This window comes from Rousettus aegyptiacus, unplaced genomic scaffold, assembly GCF_014176215.1.
Source record: "Rousettus aegyptiacus isolate mRouAeg1 unplaced genomic scaffold, mRouAeg1.p scaffold_m13_p_13, whole genome shotgun sequence".
In the NCBI taxonomy this organism is placed as follows: domain Eukaryota; kingdom Metazoa; phylum Chordata; class Mammalia; order Chiroptera; family Pteropodidae; genus Rousettus; species Rousettus aegyptiacus.
The window spans coordinates 27,618,068-27,639,287 of NW_023416288.1; the positions used below are offsets into that span (position 1 = coordinate 27,618,068).

The 21,220-nt window shown below is 34.6% G+C and overlaps 1 protein-coding gene and 1 pseudogene across 6 annotated transcripts in view; both read left to right on the plus strand.

Moving 5' to 3' along the window:
* Positions 1-18,290, plus strand: part of LRRC72 (leucine rich repeat containing 72) — a 116,477-nt gene extending 98,187 nt beyond the window's left edge. For all 6 annotated transcript variants that reach the window (XM_016139456.2, XM_016139455.2, XM_016139454.2 and 3 more), the window contains 5 exons: positions 433-543; positions 7,168-7,257; positions 8,200-8,352; positions 15,991-16,018; positions 16,882-18,290. In XM_016139456.2, coding sequence (XP_015994942.1) covers positions 433-543; positions 7,168-7,257; positions 8,200-8,352; positions 15,991-16,018; positions 16,882-17,053 — 554 coding nt within the window. In that variant the 3' untranslated portion in view covers positions 17,054-18,290. The remainder of the gene's footprint in view (positions 1-432; positions 544-7,167; positions 7,258-8,199; positions 8,353-15,990; positions 16,019-16,881) is intronic.
* Positions 8,447-8,565, plus strand: LOC118610818 (annotated as a pseudogene).
* Positions 18,291-21,220: the final 2,930 nt, after the last annotated feature.

Genomic DNA, 21,220 nt, shown 5'->3' on the forward strand with positions numbered 1-21,220 from the left:
TTTAGAATCAACAAAAACGATATGAATATTTGGATTCATATTGTGTAAAGAAAATATTTAGTTAAACAGTTTAGGAGAGTATTGAATTGAATGAGTATTTATTCCCTTGATTGGCATTATAAATCTAAGCAACACTGGCAAAACAAAGCAAAACAAAAAGGAGAGTAGAGAAAATAGCCCTTCTAAAATCAAACAAAAAAATTATTGCTACAGAAAAGAAAAACATAAAATGATAACACTGGAAAGAAACTGACTCTACGTTCCCAATCACACTCAATTAATTGAATACTTATGCTTTGTTCTAGTCTTAATGATAAATCACAATATTATTGGTAATAACCCCCTTTCGCCAGCTATAATGTATTCTTTGTTTTTGTTTAGTGTGTTTACTTAACATTAAAAGTGTTTAAAATCTCATCAAATTTTTTTTAGGCCTGCACTATTTGCCTTCATTGCATATACTCCTGCTACACCACAATGAGTTAACGAACATCGCTGCAACAGTGAAGGAATTAAAGGGAATGCTAAATCTGAAGACCCTAAGTATTAATTTGCACTTTCATATGGCCATAAGTTAAAACAGTAATAACACAGGAATTTTTTTTTTCATTTTTAAAATTTAAATTAGATCCATACGTATAAGTAAATATTTAGATATTTCTGAAAACAAGACTAGATCTTATTTTTTTTTAAATGTTTTTGAAAGAACAGGAAGAAAACGATTTTGTGAAATGATTAGGCATGCCAAATGAAAATGACAAAAGTAACAAAAGATGATTTATGTATTTAAATCTGTGATTTTGGTTTTACCTTAAAAGTAAGTTTTAGCCATATTATATGATTCCATGTATATGACATGTCCCAAATAGGCGCATCAATCAGGACAGCAATACTGAGAGGTAACTGTTTTTAAATAGATTAGTGTTTTTCTGGGCTGAGGGAAGGGTGTGGTGGGGGTGAGGAGACTAAGAAGTAATAGCTAAAGAATAAGAGGTATGATTTTCTCTTTAGAGTGATGAAAATATTCTAAAATTGGCTGTGGCGATGGTTGCCCAAAACTGTGAATATACTAAAAAAATGAATTGTATACTTAAAATGGGTTATGTGAATTATATTAGTAAAGCTGACACCAAAAAATAAATAAATAAAGTAAGTTTTTATTTAAGTTTTCAATTGGGTGAAGAGTAAGCCATTCATGAATATTGAATCGCACCCAGCAAGGAACTGGCCTCAGTATTGGAAGAAAGTGTAAAATAAATTGGAAAAATAAATAAAACATAGTTCCTACTCTCAATAAGTTTATAGAGTATTGAAGGGTAAATAAACCCATACACAAATGCAATATAGGACAAATGGTTCTAGGTGAACTAGATGCTCAGTTCAACAAGTGGGTTTTTAAATTTTAGAGTCTGGAGACTTCTTTATATAATGTCACAAAGTAGATGGCTTTTTAAAATTTTCTATTCGTTTTCTATTCATTTCTCAGAATTGCTTGAGACCGTTTTGAATATGGGTAAATTGGTGTTGGTGATGGAAATTCTAGTCAAATCAATACAATGAGAGTAATTAAAGTTTTCATATATTTTCAGTGTTAATCAGTTACATGTATTTAGGAGAAATGATTCATGTGTTATAGCCGGATTCTTTAAACCCAACCCAAATATTAATATTACACCAAGTTCATGGCAAATCCATGCTTATTCTTAAGACATGATAAGGTCTGTGAAAGACGCAGGATTGGCTTGCATATTTAAATTATTTGGCCCCTCTGTGCTGAACAGATGCTTTTATGATTAAAAGGCTGATTATACTAGATCCAGAATTCTTACTTATCTTCATTTTTCTATAAAATGAACTAATAGCTACCTCTCAAGATTGCTTGAAATATTAAACTATTTTTGTAAAATACATATTTTTAAAAAGCATTTCTTGATATTAATGCTACTTTGAAGTAACAACAAATATTGTTTTTTATTATGTAAATTAGATAACTAATTAAATCTAGAAATTCTTATGAGTAGTAAACAGATTAAAAAATATAACTGACATTTTAAATAATAATCATTATAACATATCTTAATATCTTTCCTGCTGAGAAAATGTATTCTTACAATATTCTCATTTAAATTTTCACAGCAAGCTTATGACATGATTAGAATTATTCCCTCTTTAATGGTACAAATGTAAGGCTCAGAGCTTTAACCAAACTACTAAGGAGTGTTGTTGAAACTTAAACTCATACCTGCTTATTTTAGTTATCATTTATTCATTCATTCAATAAATATTTATCATGTATTCATTATGTGACAGTCTACTAGATGGGGACACAAAAGTGAACAGGAAAGTCTCTGGACCTTTATGGAACTTGATGTTTTAAAACTCTCAGGCCAAATATTTCTTAGAGAGCTGAAGGGGCTTGATGTAAAACTAATTAGATAATTTGCTAAATGTAAGAACTCAATCATTTAAGCAAACTTATTTTACAATATAAAACTTAAAGGTTTGCAATCAAATTCACCCCGATCGTAGTCAACAGGATTATGTGCCTTCCCCAGAAATGAGGGGAGTCTGAAATCCACCCCATTCCCCCAACTTGGTCTGTCAAGTGTGTATGTGAACACAGAATCCTGTCAGCCTTGAGTGCTGTGAAGGAATGCCTTTTCTAGTTTCCAGAAACTAGAAAGGCTGTTAGGTCAACCTGGTAGTTTAATGTCCATATTATTACCTGTCACAACAGTTTAAGTGACCTCATGGTGATGTAATTCAAGTTATATAATTGTTCCAACAGAGGATCTTGTAGTGGGATCATTTTTTGAAATGGAGAACACGCTGTGTCAAATTACAAAAAAAAAAAAAAAAAAAAGCATCTTCTGAAAATTCAGGGAAACAAATATGCACATTTTGAAACTTTGTCCCATTTAGGTTAAAGAAATTGTATAGAAAAAAAAGTTTGCATTTGCTAGACTACAAATAGTGCAGTACTGTCCTCAGATTAAGTTTCTTTGAGCCTCATTTGCAATCGCAGATTAGATTCAGCTCATTAACTAAAATGAGAAGTTCATGTATTTTGAAATGTTAAAATTTTTGTCTTTTCAAGTTGTAAAACCATGTAAAATGCTAAAGTGTTATTATTATTCCACTTCAGTTACAAGTTCTTTAGAGGGTGAGAAAATCGCCTGGAGGTAAAACTCTAATTAATCCATTTCAGCATTGCACCCTCCACTGGCATTTATGAGGAGACTTGCCAAGAGATGGCCCAGGAGACACATAGCTGGAAGCTGCAGGGAGGCCTAAAACCAGCTGCAGAGTGTGAGGTCCTGGAAACTAGAATTCCTGACTTCCAGGCTGAGTCAGGAGGGCCCCACCTCTCCTCTCCAGGCGGTCTACCTTTCCACACCCTCCTCAGCTCCATTTTCCTCCGCCCTTCCCTCCTCCAAACTCTAAATCAGGATCTACATGTGTCAAAGTCCTGGCTGATGACTTTCACTGACCTTCAGTCTCCCTGCCTCTTTCCCAGCACATAGAGAAAAAACACCACCACCCAACAGCAACGAAATACTTAACACTTTCCTGCTCCTCAACTTTTAGTCTCCTCATGTCTGTCAAATTTTTGCTTCGTTTCATTAAGCTCCATTATGGAGAACTATACTTAAATTTCTACATTGTGTAATTTTTAAGACTTGCACCTGGCAGAGCTATAAGGATTCACCACCGGAAATCAGGAGTGTCCCTTTCAAGGGAGGGTCTCCATATTCTATAGGTTCTGCTCTTCAATGTATCTTACGCTTCCTCATTGGGTTGCAGTCCACTGCAGACTGCAAATAGCCAGGGAATGAAGGGGGATGCAAAGAAATCTGGGTAGGGCTATGATGTCGATGGGCTCTTTATTTGAGCCTCTTTACCTGAAATGCCCCTCAAGGTGGGACCACCCCTCTGAGACAACGAAACAGAACAATCCACCCAAATAACAAGAGCCAGCTAGGTCTTTCACTGGTGTTCGTACGAAAGAAGAGAATATTCTGACCTCTCTCTTCTCTTGATCCTCTGCTTCAGTCCAAGTTTGCCTTTTGAAAATTAGAAATGATTTTAGTTAAAGTAAGGTGGCGATAATTGTGGAGATCCTGATCTTCCTAAGTAATCTTGAGCCAGAACCTCGAAATCTTCGTGTCTGATCATTGACATCTGAACTTCCTTCCCCAAGCTGTTCTGTACAGGCACAGAACACGATTGCTAAAGCTTCTCTCTATCATTTTCATGATCTATTAAAATGGATATATTGGTATGTTATTAATTACATCAATACTCTTCAAAGGTAGTCTCAAAAAACATTTGGGTTCATTTAAATGATTTTAAATTTTGCTTTAAAGTTTTATAAAACAAATTAACTGGAGCCAATTATTTAGATGACTATATTTTTTTTCCTCTCCTGTTTCAATAATAAGTAGATTCACACATGTGACTCATGTAACTCAAGCTTGTACAGTGAGCTAGTAGAGACATTTTGATATATTATTGGGTAAATGTAAATTGCTTAGACTCAGAATCCCAAATTAAGATAAGCAAGACAGTGCTGGCGCCACTGCGGTGTGCTCTTTAAGTAGCCTGGAGGGAAGGTGGATTAAATAGTATTAACCTATTGAAAGTGAAAGTATAAGCAATTTTGCTTCATAGTTTCTAAAGGAATGCACCCATACATCATGGAACGCTTTCAGAACTTTCAGACACAGGAAACCAGTTTCATATCTTAGAAACTTAATTTACAGTAATTTTAGTAGCATCAATCCAAAACTCATAAATCCAAAATATGAGATGCTTAGTAGTATGGAAAGGTGTGTGTGTGTGTGTGTGTGTGTGTGTGTGTGTGTGTGTGGGGCGAGGGGCGGGGGGGGGGAGACAGTTGAAAATAAGATTGCTTCCTTCTAAAATTTAAGAGTGAGGAAGAAAGTGAAGAATAATAAAAATGAAATGCCTTTCACACTATTTAATTCTCCCTATTTTTTTTAAGTTAATTTAGGCAGAGGCTGGGCTTAAAAACTGAGTTTTCAGATTTGCTGTCACTTAGATTTAACTTTACAATGAAATGAATGTTGAACTATAATAACCACATGGAGTTTTTAGTATTGAAACATCTTCTTAATAACTAATACAATAGTAGTGAATCCCAATTTGGTGTTCTGTTTCGGTGAAGCTAGAAGTTTTTAAATTTACATAAAGATGTTAACTAAAATTAAGAGAAAAAGTGAAGAAAAGAAATGAAATAGTAATGTTCTCAGAGGGGAAAGAGAATATGAAGGGTGTACCAAAAATAAATGCGACTGAAAGATGGTACATCTTGCATTAATCTCATATGCAGAGGCACCCTACTCCCAGCTGCTATAATGTATGATAGGGCTGTGAGGTGTCAGATGTGATTCTCCAAGATAGTAACCACAGAGCAGACTTCTGCACTAAAGAAGTTGTGACTTATTCTCCTTCAAACTCTCATTAAAAACAATTGTGTTTGCTTTTATATCCTTAATGGGTGTCCTTTTCTCGTTTCTTTCTGGCCCAAACTACAATGCCTGATCCCTGCGGGTATTTTTAAATCTGTCCTTATTACTGGTTTAATATGCATTTGTTCTATTCTGTCTTATAGCTATACTTATTTGTAACTGCTTTAAAAATTCTTTCTCTTTTAAGATTAAAATTCAAACCAGTTTTGCCCTCACTTAAGAAATCTTGAAAAATATCTATTTCATTTTTCCTCTCATTTCCCCCAAATACATACATATTTTCTTTCTTTTAAATTTCTTTGTCGCTCCTGGCTCTACATTTTCTTTTATGCTTTTCTTTTGTTCATGATTCATCAGGTGTCTTCCACTGCCTGCTGTAAATCTCTCCAAAACTCATGTTTTCCACAGGGAATAACGATATGTAATGAGTTTATTAGCCAGAAAATTTTCTGCTTATACAATAAATATCAGAATTTTTTATTACCTACAGAGAAAACATCCAGATGATTAACTTTTTCAGTTTGTATCTAAATAGTTTGTTGTCTTTTAAGCCCCCATCTTCTTTAGGCTGCAAACTGATTTTTATAAATATTAATTAGGTTTTTTCCCTAGGTTTCTAATGCTTAATATTTTCATGCCTTTATCAAGGCTGTTTGTAGTTTAGTCGACTGCTACAGCACTACTCAAATTTAACACGTACAGTAAAAAGAGCCTCGTTATTGAAAGAGGGTAGTTGTACAATAGCTGGAGCTCTTTCTGCTACTGCCATCTAGTGGTTCTCCGCACTAGATATGTTTTCCAGAAATTGCATGTAGGCAGAATCCAGTAGTTAAAGATAGACAACTGGAAATCATAAAAGATCCCCCCCCACACACACACACATTGTATTGAAAAAAAAAAAAACCTGTTTAATATTATAAAAGGAGGAACAAGGAAAATATATTACCTTTTCTGTGAAAATAAAACCCTCACAACTTCTAGATGAATGGTTTTTTAAAAAATGTCCTACATGCTGATGCCTAAGGGAGGTGATATCAGAAGTGCCAGGATCTCTTCTAAATTCTACATGCATCCCACCTGCAGCCACTGTGTTCACCAGCATGGTTCATCAGGGATCCCTGGCCAGAGAGAGACATCAACAGCGACTCAGCTCTGCGCCTGCTGAGATCTGAAGCTGCTGCTGGCATTTACCTATTCTGACCTATGCACAATGGGAAGTGGAGGAAGAAAACTGTATTAGAACAATACACCACATCTCCATCCATCTCCACACAGGCAACCTGTAACCGCTGGAAGAAGAGAACAAGTGAACAAGTACTTTAATAAATATCAGCATCAAGACCCTCATAGAGCTGACATGTAGTTCTTCCTTTACTGATTAACATGCGGACATGTTAAACCTTTTCTCTTTTGTGGCAGATTCCGGTCAATGACCTGTTGCCGGCGCTTAGCACAGTTCCTAATAGATAGCAAGCACTCAGAAAATATTTGTTGAATGAATGAATTTAACAGGAAAAGTGCTGCCCTGAATAAGGAAGGGTTTGCTTGGTCTGTGAAGCAGAGCTTTACATGTCTTTGTGTTTTTTATCAGTCATGTAATTTTCTATGTTTTATCGAGTGATAATTGAAACTAATTTTGAAATCTGACATCTTAATTTGAATTCTTTCTTTGCAGGTCTCTACCAAAACCCTTTCTGCCGATACAATCTGTACCGTTTATATATAATCTACCACCTTCCAGGAGTAGAGTTGCTTGACAGAAATCGTAAGACCTCTTTCTTGTAGAGAAATATTTGAGACGGTCTTATAACTCAGTGGTTTCAAAATGCTGAATATCTTTGAACCTAATTTTCTTAGGAAATGAAAGTTTTAAAACTATTTTTGAAATTTTTGCTCTATGAAATTTTCCTTCCTTTAGCAATTTATGCCTCTTGCCCGCTGTACTGGAAAGGCCATCTTAACCCAGCATGAGGATCAGTCTTCCTTCTGGTCCTGACATTGACATTAACGTGTTGAATGCCAAATCATTTACCCCTTGCTATCTTGGTTTCTTATTTCAAAAATGAGAGAATTGGACTAAATTTCTTAAGGTCTATTTAAGTTCTAAAAATCGTATTCTTTGAAATTCTTTGTATTAAAACATATCATCAATGGTAACTTTTTAATGAATACATCTGTAGGTACTGTAAATAAGCTAGCATGTCTAATTTGTATAAGCCACAAAAACGATCAACTTCAATGCATTATATTTTATGTTTTTGGAGGCCTGTGCCTCCAAAGTGCTTTATTACTCATCTTTCTACTTATCTTTCTATCTCTAGGTTTAAACATTCTGAATAATTTATTCCTGAGTACCTTTTTAATGAGGATATATCGAAACCTTATGTTCATACCTCTTCTTCCTCACAGCCTTGAGGAAATGAGGGATATATCATAGTAGTAATTTTATTCATCCCTGGTGATGTGTTAGAAAGAGTCTGGGAGGCATTAGAATTGATTTGTGCCTGTGACCTAAGGGGCATATCTTGAACACTTGTAAGATTATGGAAGTAATTGTGATAGCCCTTCGCAAATTAGCTTTGACAGGATGTTCACATATAACATAATTCAGGTAAATATATTTTTGAATTTGTTCAATTCTGCTTTGAATTACTCTGTATATCTATTTATAATGCTATCCAACAACATTCCTTTTTGCATTTATCAGAAGTTACAGAAAAAGAAAGAAGATCAATGATTACCATTTTTAACCATAAAAAGGCTCATATTGTTCAATCAATATCATTCGGAAGAAAAGTAGATGCCTCATGGAATCCTAGATCACCACTTAAGCAAAAACCGGCCCTGAAAGTACCTTCAGGTATTTTGAAAAAAGCAAAAATTGAGATTAAAACTTCTCAAACTTTCGGGTAATTTGATAATAATAACTGTAATTTATAATAAGCTAAATACCAGTCTATGGCCATGCTACCCTGAACAAGCCAGATTCTGTCTGATCTCGGAAGCTAAGCAGGGTCAGGCCTGGTTAGTACTTTGATGGGAGACCACCTAGGAAGACCAGGTGCTGTAGGCATAAAAAATAAAAAATAAAAAATAAGAGATTGTAAGCTGACAAGGTCTTTGCAATCTGTGAGGTCAACCAAGGGTTGCCTTGCCTAAAAAAATATATATATATATGTATATTTTATATATATTTATATATATATAAAGTAAGCTAAGTACCTACATAGTGAGATAAATATTTTCTAATTTTATTAATCTAAAAAGATATGTAATTTTTTCTTTATTTTTATATATTAAATTTAATGAGGTAATGTGATAATATGAGATATTACACTGAAATCTTTATCCTAGTATCTAGCACAGTATAAAGGGATCAGTAAATAAGCTACAGTTGTTATTATACCACTATCACTGAACAATTTCACCAATTAAAGCCATTGTTTTTGATACTATGGACAAAGTATTAAGAAAAAGTAAAGATCATCTACAATTTCTCCACCTAGAAAAAAACAGTATTAGTATCTTGGTCATTACATGCAAATATAATTTGAATATCTTCATATGTTTCGTTAGTTGGAATTAATTTCTTGTATGTAACTAAAATCCAACTATAGTGACTTAAGCAAATAAAGATTTACTTTTCTCATGTAGTGAAGAGTACAAAGGTAGGGTGCCCAGGGTTAGTGTAAAGTTCATTGACATCATCAAGGGTTCAAGGATACAGCTATTTTTTTGTTCTACTATTCTTAGTGTGCTTTATGGTTACAAGGTGGCCGCTGTACCACCAGGCATCACAAAGAGGGATTAAAAACCAGATACAAAGACAAACACCTTTTCCTCATGACTTTGCAAACATGCATTTGAAAATGAAAATACATTTAAGAATGGATTTTCTAGAAACAAAGGGGAAATATTAAATTGGAAAAGTTTTGAAGAAATTACCCAGAATGTATTATAGAGAGAGCAAGAGATAGAAAATATTAATCAGCTGTTGATACAAGGAGACATTAGAAAGATAAGGTTCAATATAAGTTTAGTAATCCTAAAGGAAAAGGGCAGAGAAATTGGGCAAAAGGTGATCTTTGAAGTAATAATGGCTGGGAATTTTTCAATTTTCATAGATAATATGAATCCTTAGATTCACCAGTCAAAATTAATCCAAAGACATAAAAGATAACAACAAAAACAAAAATCCACGCCAAAAGCAAAATGATCTTAAGATAGTCAGGGAGAAAATGTAAATTTATCTACAGAAGAATACCATATAGATTCACAACAAACTCCCCAACTGCAATGTTGGAAGTCAGAAGACAGTGATATGATAATGTTAAAATGTTAAGGAAAAGTAATAGTCAACCAAAAATTCTACAATCAAGTTATTGTTCAAGAAGGAGCAAGAGAAAAAAAAGAGAGCAAAAATCAAGACTTTTCCCTAAATTTTTGATTATGAAATTTTGTACATAGAAAAAGGTGAAAGAATATTAAACACCTGTATATGCTCATGTATTCAAAAATAATTTTCTGCCATATTCACCAACCGTCCATATGAGGCTTTGCCTTATGTGAACTGGGCCATAAAAATATTGCCAAACCATTTAAATACTTCAGTAGCAAACATCATGATGTTTCACTCCTAAGTAATTTAGCCTGTAAATTCAAAAATGAGGCTCTTCTGTATAGCCATAATGCCATCATCACACCTAAGAAAAATAACTTTATACTATTGAATATATCATCTACATTCATATTTTTCCAGTTGTTCCAAAATGGCTTCCATAGCTGCTTTTTCAAACCACAATCCAGTCTGATTCATAATTGCATGTGGTTGCTATGGCTCTTTAATATCTTTTAATTTAGAATAAATTCCCAAATTGTTGCCATACTATTTGGAAAGGACCAGGTCAGTTATATTGTAGAATGCCTCAATTTGTATGATTGTTTCCACGAAGTGTTATTTCACTTGTTCCTTTATCCCTATTTGTCCTATGGAATAGAAGTAATATCTAGAAGACGTGTTCTGGATGCAAAAGAGTATAGAGCTGTGGTACTCAAAGTGTGGTGTCCAAACTAGCAACAACAGTATCACTTAGTAATTTGCTACAAATGCAAATTCTTGTCCCAAATGAGATCTACTAAATTCGAATCTCAAAGGTAGAACCCAGGAAGTTATGTTTTAACAGGTCTTTCAGGCAATTCTGTGCATCCTCCATTTAGAGAGCAACCAGTATAGAGGCGAGAGCGCAGGCTTTGGGATCGGATTCCTCAGACAGAACACTGGCTCCGCTAGGAAGTTCAAGCTTTATTTTGGACATCAATTTGCTTCGCCTTTCTTTTTTAAAATAGGGATAATCTCTACCTCTGGTTGTTATGAGGTTTAATGTGTAAAAAAACACTGTAACACCTGATCTGACACATCAAGCACATGGTAAGTTGAATCGTTCTATTATTCGGCCACTTCCTTGATTTTTCTTTGACTTCATCTAAGAGCCTATGTCCAACTTGAATGTAACCCAATTAGTAGAAACGAGCCATGCTGGGGTAGAAAAGGAATTTCTGGATAGAATATCTTCACTTTCAAAAAGAGCTAATGTACCCAGTAACAAGCGATATAAGGCCACTCACCATCTGTTTTTCAGTGTTATAATTGTTACAGGTGTGAGAACAGCTGATCACTACCTTTATTGCTTTGCATTTCTTTTCTGTAACCAGATTGTGAAAAGAATGATTATCCTGTTTATTCTCTTTACTACTTTTCATATCACACCTCCAAAAACAAAACAGAGAAAGAATAGGAAGAGTATTTTAATATGTTGACTATAGCCTTCCTAAAAATTGGCAGCATGACTCTAATCAATCTACTGATTTTCTACAAATCAAACATTTATAATGAAACTAATAGAGTGAAACCACTTAAATTTTTAAAACTTGTGCCTTCTACTTTATAGTTTCTATATTTATTTTGATATTAATCTTATCTTACTGTGACATGAATATTTAGGGCACTGAATTCTTTTATTGGGAAGAAAATATAGTTGAAAATGTTTATAAGACAATTGTAACACCACACTTTGATTTTATTATCTTTAACTCTAAATTGAAAAAGAAACTAGCTATACTCCAAATAGCTAGAAAAGCAAGGTCAATTTGAAGTTTCTTCAAATCCCAGCTATCTATTACTATCAAATAGGTGTGGTTGAAAGGCATATACCTATTTCCATTAATGTCTTTGGTTCTTATTGCATGATATTCTCGGAACCAAAACTCTTTGGGCTTTCATATGACTTTAAAGAAAATGACAATTGCAGATTTCTCAACTACCTAATTAGAAAGCCATTAAGTATTATTTAAAATAAATGAAAATATCAATAAACTTTAAAAATATCTACCAAAAGTGAAACTGCTACATTTTCATGATGTTTGCTTTTCTCCCCCAAATAAGACAGAATTCCAGGTGCTGAGATCAGGCTGGGGGACAGTATCCCAGAGCCTGGACCAGACAGCTGAGGCATATACTACTCAGGAACAGAGAAGAAGAAAACCAAAAAGGAAAATCAGGCAGACCATTTAAAAAATGGCAGTTCACCATAGTGGGTCAATTCAGGTACAAGGCAATAAGGCAGAATGCAGAGAAAACAGAAAATTAAAAGTTTTGAGCTGGGGTATCAAAGGTTCAGGAAGCTAGGCCTTGAAGACATCTGTGACCCTGGGTAGCAATGACACGAGACACACCAGGCAAGCAGATGTCAAGTGCTACTTATACATGAAGTCTCAGATAGGTGAAGCGGTCAACACGAGGTCTGGAGAATGGTTGACAATTAAGAAAGCTATGCGGAGTCAGAAGGACATGTGAAGGCGAAAATCCACAGTCAGTAAAACTACCTGCTTGTAAGCACGATTTACATAGAAATCAATGGCTAGGGCCCCTGGAGTTGTGCTAGGCAGTTGTCCTGGGCCAAAGAGATAAAGCAGGACTATTTTCTAAGGGAGACATCATATGCAAAAATAAAGTCAGGAGAGATTAAACATCTCAATGTAAACGAATTGGAAAGTACTGGAAAAAAAATACATTTCTAATTCTGAAGTAAAGAAGGCCAATCGAACCCCTACACAAATACCAGAGTCATAAAAATAAAATGCTTTATTTAACTACAGATTTAACTACATAAAAATGGAAACCGTTATATAACATAGGAACAAAATTATAGACACAATTGGGAGAAATATTTTGCATATACACAATATGCAAAAGTTCATGCTCATTATATCAAAAGGCTCCTATTATAAATTTGAAAACTCCAAATAGAAAAAATAACGAAAGTTGTGAAGACATTTATAAAAAGAAGTAAATGTGATATCTAATGATCAGCCTCGCTGGTTAACAAATAAATACAAATTAAAACAATGAGATACCGTTTTCATCCAGCAGGTAGGCAGAAGTTAAAAGGGTTGGTGAACTCAGTGAGAACTTCAACAAAGAGATAGAAAACATAAAAATGGAGATAGAAAACAAAAAAGAACCGCTTAGAAGTGAAGAATACAATAATTGAAATAAAGAATATATTAAAAGAATCAACAGTAGATTAGATGAAGCAGAGGACTGAATCAGTGATTTGGAAGAAACGATAGCAGAAAACACCCAATCAGAAGAGCAAAAAGAAAATAAAAATCCAAAAAATATGAGGATAGTTTAAAGGTCCTCTGGGACAACATTAGGTATACCAACATTCATATTATAGGGGTCCCAGAAGGAGAGAAGAGAGAGAGAACAAGGAATTGAAAACCTATTTGAAGAAATAACAGAAAACTTCCCTATCCTCGTGAAGGAAATAAACATACAAGCCCAGGAAACTCAAAGTCTCAAACAAGACGAACCCAAAGAGGCTCACACCAAGGCATGTAATAATTAAAATGCCAAAGTTTAAAGACAAAGAATCTTAAAAACAGCAAGAGAAAGGCAGTTAGTTACCTACAATGAAGCTCCTATAAGATTGTCAGCTAATTTCTCAACAGAAACTTTACAGGACAGAAGGGATTGGCAGGAAGTATTCAAAATAATGAAAAGCAAGGATCTACAGCCAAGATTACCCAGCAAAGCTATTATTTAGAATCAAAGGACAGATAAAAAGCTTACCATACAAGAAAAACCTAAAGAAGTTCATCACCACTAAACCAGTATTACAGGAAATGTTAAAAGGACTTCTTGAAGAAGAAAAGATAAAAAATACAAATAATAAAATGGCAATAACTACATATCTATCATCAATTAGTTTAAATGTAAATGGATTAATGCTCCAAGAACTACAGTGGCTGAATGGATAAGAAAACAAGACCCATACATATGCTGCCTACAAGAGACTCACTTCAGATTGAAAGACACACATAGGCTGAAAGTAAAGGGATGGAAAAAGATTTCATGAACATGAAAATGAAAAAAGTAGTTGGGGTAGCCATACTTATACTAGACGAAATAGACTTTAAAACAAAGGCTATAGCAGGAGACAAAGAAGGACCCAGTAGTCCGTCTGGGTATTTATCTGAAAAAATCCAAAACATTACTTCAAAGGGACTTGTGCATCCCTATGTTCATTGCAGCATTATTTACAATAGCCAAGATGTGGAAGCAACCTGTATGTCTCTCGAGGGATGAATAAAGAGGTGGTACATATATTCAATGGTATATTACTCAGCCTTAAATAAAGAATGAACTCTTGTCATCTGCAACATGGATGGACCTAGAGGATATTGTGCTGAGGAAATCATACAAAGAAACACATCATATGATTTCATTTTTTGTGGAATCTAAAGAAATTGAACAAAACAAACTTATAGAGAACATTTTGATGGTTTCCCAATGGAAGGGGGTTTGGGAGGATGGGTGAAAAATGGGAAGGGATTAAGAAGTACAAATTAGTAGTTACAAAATAGTCATGGGGATGTGATATATAGCATAAGGAATATAGTCAGTAATATTGTAATAACTGTATGGTGTCATATGGGTACTAGATTTATCAGGGGGATCACTTTAAGTTATATAAATGTCTAACATATTATTGTACACATGAAATCAATATAATATTGTATTTCAACTGCAATTGAAAAATAAAAAATTATTAGAAGAAAAAATCAGTTGAAGATGAGGGGAGAGCAGAACGCAACTCACATACACGGTTCAACTTTCTTGGAAGACCATATGGCAATAATGACAGAGTCCATCAACACATAGAATGTGCAAACCATTCAGCACAGAAGTTAAATTTGAAGGTTCTCTCTCACAGAAGTGTTTGCACACACAAAGTATATGTATAAAGATGCCCAGTGAAATATTTTTTTAATAGAAGAAACAGCGGAAATAATCTGATCATTCGTAGGAGAATGGTTAAATTATGGCACATTCATGTAATACAAATCATTCTTACATCGTAGAATTATTCTATGATATATTTTCACCATAAAAAAAAGTCATGGAATAATATAATGCGGAGTAATGGCAAAATTGAAATTTTGTCAGAAAACAAATGTCAGTATGTATATGTGTGAATACAAGTATATATGCACATAGCGGCCTGGACGCATACATACAAAACTCTTAATTGTGATACTTCTGATAAGAGAAATTGGAAAAGTCAAAGGGAGCTTTTACTATTTTCTTATTTATATGCATCATTTATATACATTATAATAGCAAAACGTGTACCTTTTATAATTAAAAATGTAGAAAAAGAACGTCTGCAGCAATCAGAAAGGACATGGGAGACTTGGGTCAGCCACTTGCGATGGGAAAGATGCCATAACTCCTCTCTTTAGGCAGAGGCTGTGTGCTGCCCGCTGCTTGTGGACTGGCAAGAACTCACATGTGGGCTTTGGTGGCCCAACAGGTGCTGGTACATTCCATCTCTAGCCTGGCACTAGGCGCCTTCTGGAGAGGAATAAACAAAGAAATGACAGTCTCTGGAAGATACTATAAGAAATCCAAGCTTTGAGAACTAGCCTCTGAGTTTCAAAGCTAGGGAAGATATAGATTCTTGTGATCCAGGATTTGTTTTTCCGATTTTTTGAAGTTAATGCCAAGAATCCAAATGGTTTAAACTGCTCTAAATATTTCTCCCCATTTGACCTATTATTCCATTTATAAATACATGTGCCTTTCTGAAAAACAGGATCAGTTTCTGTACATGAAAATATCTTAATTATAAAAATTCCCACTTGGATTCTCCTGGTAACTAAATTGATTAACCATTCTGTTCTGAATTTTGAGATGTGTACTGTATTAAAGAATTGGCCTTAAATCCTAAGACAAACCTAAGGCACTATAAGAGAAATTTCAATTTGGGGTTAAGTATCAAGGTTTTTGTGATGGGTTGAACTATTCCTCTAACTGTTTATTGGAAAACCAGAGAGCTATGCTCTAGACCTTTCCTTTACAGTATTGTTCCATTGTTTTAAAAAGCTGAATAAACATTTGAAAAGTACTAATTTAGAAATGTATTTTTTTTAGATTTTGCATTTGCGAATAACGTAGACAAGTAAGTGATTTTTTAAATATTACTTTTATTGGTTTTATTTCATAATGGTGTTGATACCCTAAATCATTCCCATTTCCTAAAATAAATTTTAATGAGTTAAAAAATGACTAACTCTTCAATAGATACAAAAAATCGCTATATCTCTCTGTGATAAATGAGTTCAGGCTATGTATTCATATTAGAGTTATCTAGGTTTTTAATATTATTATAACCTAAAATAAATGAAAGTGTGATTTGATACATAAAAGAAACTTGAATTATTAGCTATTGCAAATGAGGGTCTTTATCTTCCTTGTTTACTGTTCCCCTAAATATACCCAGTGAGAGCAATTATTAACATTTTATATTCACTGGAATTTTCACTTTCAAAACAAATCCTTCATTAAACTATGAAAAACATTTCAAATTTGTGAAATTGATGAATTTAAAAACTATTTTTCTATTTAAATTTTGCATGTAGAAATTTTTTCTTCAGATTCAGTGTTGAAAATATTATCCCAAGCACATTAATAAAATGCATACAATGTAGAAAATAATAACTTTCCAACAAAATGTATATGATACTAATATGCATATCTAAAAATTTTAACCTTTAACACTGGTTTAAAACATGAATACATAAATGTGTGAGACCTAAACTGTAATAGCTGATCTTGAATATGGTAAAAACCTCTCATTAAAAACAATATGTACAATAAAAATAGTTACTTATCCTGAAAGCCATCTGTTGGTTTAGCTCAAAAGTTATTTGTTAGTGGTACTAGACTACCTACAAATAATATAGAAGATGGCATCAATTCAGTTAAATTAAAAATTAACTTTGGTCTAATTGATTTTTTCTGACATAATTGTCATTTTTGCAGAACTGTGTTTGATGATCCAGAAGATGCTGTTTTTGTAAGGTCCATGAAGAGATCAGTAATGGCTATTACCTTTCTGAACTGGGACACAGTTCCAACACGAGAGGAAAAATACCTCGAAGAGGAAATAAAAGACACAGAACCTGCTCAAATGCTCACAATTACAATAAGATAACCCCTGGGATTTCTAGAAATCCTAGTGGTTTTCAGTTGTATATTAAACTTCTCTGTGATTAAGCAGATTATATTTTTATTGTTATTTGAAATATTTTAAATATAAACAGAAACACCAATAATGAAAAATAGTTCCTACAGTTTATGTTAAGTTTTTTTGAAGTAAAATATGTATATAGAAATGTACAGAAATCATAAGTGTTTAGGGCAAATTTTCATACAATGAACAGTCGTGCAACTGGTATCCTACATCAAGAAACAATACTACCAACACTCTAAAAGCTTCCTCATTCTTGTCACCATTCCTATTACTCATTACTACTCACCCTTCAAAAGTAAGCCATGTTCTGATTTCAAAACCATCCATTAATCGTGTCTGTTTTTAAAAGGCCTATCAATGGAATCAAAGGTTAAATGATTTTTTTGGCTTCTTTTACTCAACATTGGGAAATTCACCCACGTTGTTGTTAGTAGCAGAAACCTGTTGTTCTCATTGCCATATAGTACTCCCTCTATCCGATGGTGCTTAGAACCATTACACTATAACACAGACATTATAAAAGTGGAGCTGAAATCAAATCAGGCAAGAGACGAAATGACACTGAGAATCTGTAATCTCCTTTTACCTGTGCGCACTTATGATTCTGTACACAGCCAGAGTCTGAAATTCAGGTATGGTCCCTGGCAGAAGGTTGCAGCTGAGAGTAAGAAAAAACAGTTTGGCACTGATGTGGGTGAGTGGCTGATATAATGGCAAAACTGATGACATGTGGCTTCCAACACTGTCATATAAAGAATTGAAATGCTCTCTTGCTCTCTTGCCTGGATCACTTATTCTGCAGGTAGCCAGCTGCCATATCATGCAGAACATGAGCAGTCCTCTGGAGAGGTGCATGTGGTGAAGAACAAGAGGCCTTCCTCCAAAAGCCATTGAGGAGCTGAGGCCTTCTGCCAATAACCATGTGAGTTGCAAGCACATCCTCCAGACACAATTAAAGCTTCAGATGACTGTAGCCCTGGCTGAGTTTCATGGCACCCTCCCGAGAAAGCCCAAGCCAGAACCACCCAGTAAAGATGCTCCTTTATTTCTGGCCTGCAGAAACTGAGATAATGCTTATTGATGCTTCAAGCTGATAAATTTTGGGTTAACGGGTTACATAGTAATAGAAAGTAATACAATAACCCAGCAAAACCCATGGTGCTAGAAGTATTTGTTGTGTGTAAGGATGCCTTGTGAAGTCTCTGGCAAGCTGAGAGGAGAGTCGCAGCCCAGTCTTCAAGGGTCCTTGAATAAGGAGGCCACACTATCTGCAGCAGAAAACTCATGTTAATTAGCAGCTCTTGGCATGCTACTGCATCCATTCTAGAACTGAGAGTCCGACCATTGATCATTAAGTAACAGTTACATCAAAGCTACACATCATGACCCAACTACATCAGATCCGACAAGCAATAATGTTGGGTGGGCGTGGCAACAATCCACTTCATGATGGAAATGGTATATTTGGGATCAAGTTTAAGCTGGCCCATGAGTTGCATGAGAAGTATTAATTTTCAATTAGATTATAATGTCCATAATTAGGTATTGTAATCTCCAGGTTAACCACTAAAAGAGTAGTTAAAGAATGTGTAATCTGGTATTTTTAATCCTATAATCACTGAAAAGGATGAATAATCTATTCCAGTTATGAAAATATGGCTAGAAAATTTTACCTAATCTCCTTTTTAGAGAACTAATGAAAATGTTTCATTCGTATGAAGAAAAAAAAATTGCTTTAAAATGTACTCCTCAATACTGAATGTTTTTATTCAAGAATGAAGGACGACTAAGCGGCTGTGACTGGAAAACACCATCTGGGGAGAAATACAAAATAGATAAGACATTATCCTTACTTAGGTAACCCAAAACTCTACCAAAATAGAACACACGTTTGAGAAGGTGCTTTTAATTAAGTTCTTTGTTTTAAACAGAGACCCATTCAAGCTGACTCAAGTGAAAGCATATTTATTCCATGATCCAAAGGAGATCTCATGACTAGGAAACAAAACACCGATATATAGATCTCAGAGGGCAGTGGCTACGAGCTGGGGCTCTGGAATCAGACAGACCTTGCGCAGCTCTTCCACTTACTAGTAATGTTACTTAGACAAGTTACTTCTCTAGGCTTTAATTTCCTATTATTTATAATAATTATTGTGGTTATCTCATGGAACCTCAAGGATTAAGTAATATATGTAAAGTGTTAGGTAGAGTGGCTTTCTCAAAGTAAATGATTCATGTATGTTAGCTAATACTGTTATTCTTAACCCAAGAGCAGTTGTGCTCGTAGGGACCATACCTGGTACCAAAGACTGAATGTTTGTGTCCCTACAAAGTTTACATGTTGCAATCTAATCCCCAGTGAGATGGTACTTGGAGTTAAAGCCTTTGGAAGGTAATTGAGTCGTGAGGGTGAAGCTGTCATCAATGGGACTAGCGCCCTGATAAGAGACTGAAGAGCGAGCTTGCCTCTTTCTGCTGTGTGAGGACACAGCAAGATGGCCCTCTGTAAAACAAGAAAAGGGCACTCACCAAGAACTCGACAATGCTGGCACCCCGATCTCAGACTTCCAGCCTCCAGGACTGTGAGAAATAAGTTTGTTGTATAAGCCACCTTAGTCTATGACAATTTGTTATAGCAGCCCAAACTAGGTCACCTGGTCTATTAGGGTTCTTCAGAGAAATGGAATCAATTGGATATATGCATAGAGAGCGAGCAATTGGCTCATGCCACTGTGGGGATTGGCAAGTCCAAAATTTGTAGGGCAGGCCAAGGCAGACTGGAAGTTCAAGCATGTGTTGATGTTTCAGTCTTGAGTCCAGAAACCACAGGACAGGACAGCAGACTAGCAGGCGTTTGTTTGTTGGGGCTTATTTTTGTCTGTGGCTACTGGTGTTTCCATGTTGCTAGCTTCTTCAGCTCCAAGACTAGGATATATGAGGCAAAGAGGAAACCCAGAGAACAAGCCAAGTGTCATTTAGTGGATCCTGAGGTCCCCATCTGTCTTCATCTGTTTGTTTTATATTTAACATCCAGGGATTTTAGTTTTACTTAGGCAGAGGAATAGGGAAAAGTATATCCATTTCATCTTTCCAGAAAGAGAAGTGTATAGATGATTTTTTAAATGTAGCTGAATTTGTTTCCTTTTGTGACTTACGGGGTTATCATATTTAGGAAGGCCTCCTTCATGACAAAATCATTAAGAATTCTCTCATGGTTTCTGGGATTTAAATTTTTTTTTTTTCACATTTAAATTGTATCCATTTGAAATCATCCTGGGATTAAGTAGTTTTATTAATTAACTAGCAATGTTGCCCTGAAGTGGCCAATTATGTACTTATCTTAATTATTCTAGCTAAGTTAGGATCACCAGTTAAAAAGATGCCTTCATTTATTTATAAAACTAGAACTTTGTCTTTAAAAGAAATAGAAACTAAGTTAGAGCTACCTGTGGGGGGGGGGGAAATGTCTCCTATATATCTACTGAAGAAATTCTTATAAGGAAGAAATAATTTGCTTTCTTAACTAAATTAAGATATTGCTTTTTGTCTATGCAAATGATGCTTTACTAGTATACGATATATTGGAATAGGAAGACTATTATAATCCTTTAGGTCCTATTTTCGAGAAAAATTTCTTAATGGCATTTTGAAAACAATTCAACATGGTAAAAAAAATAATTGGGATGACTACCTGTTTTGATGGTATCATTATGGAAACATCTGTTTTAGGTTATTTATGACAAAGGAAGGAACTATAATCAGAACCACCCTCATTTTCTCTTAAACCCTATTTTATGGCCACCTCTTCCCTGAAATACATTTGTGGAAAATTTTGATATTGACGTAGTTTATACCTGTAGTTCTCTTTGGCCAATGTAAAAGTTCCTACTTATGTCAGTTATAGCGGTTAGCGAGTTCTGATTCATATCAACATTCATTTTAATGAAGGGGAAAATTACCTCTGCCACATCTCTTGATTTTCCTATTTCCTTCTGCTTTATTTATTTTTTTTTTGTAACTCTCCATGGTATCCAAAGATAGGGAACATGATGATAACAAAGAATGATGTCAACACAAACACACACCAAAAAAACCCCAAAACATTAAAAATCAGGGAACTCAGGT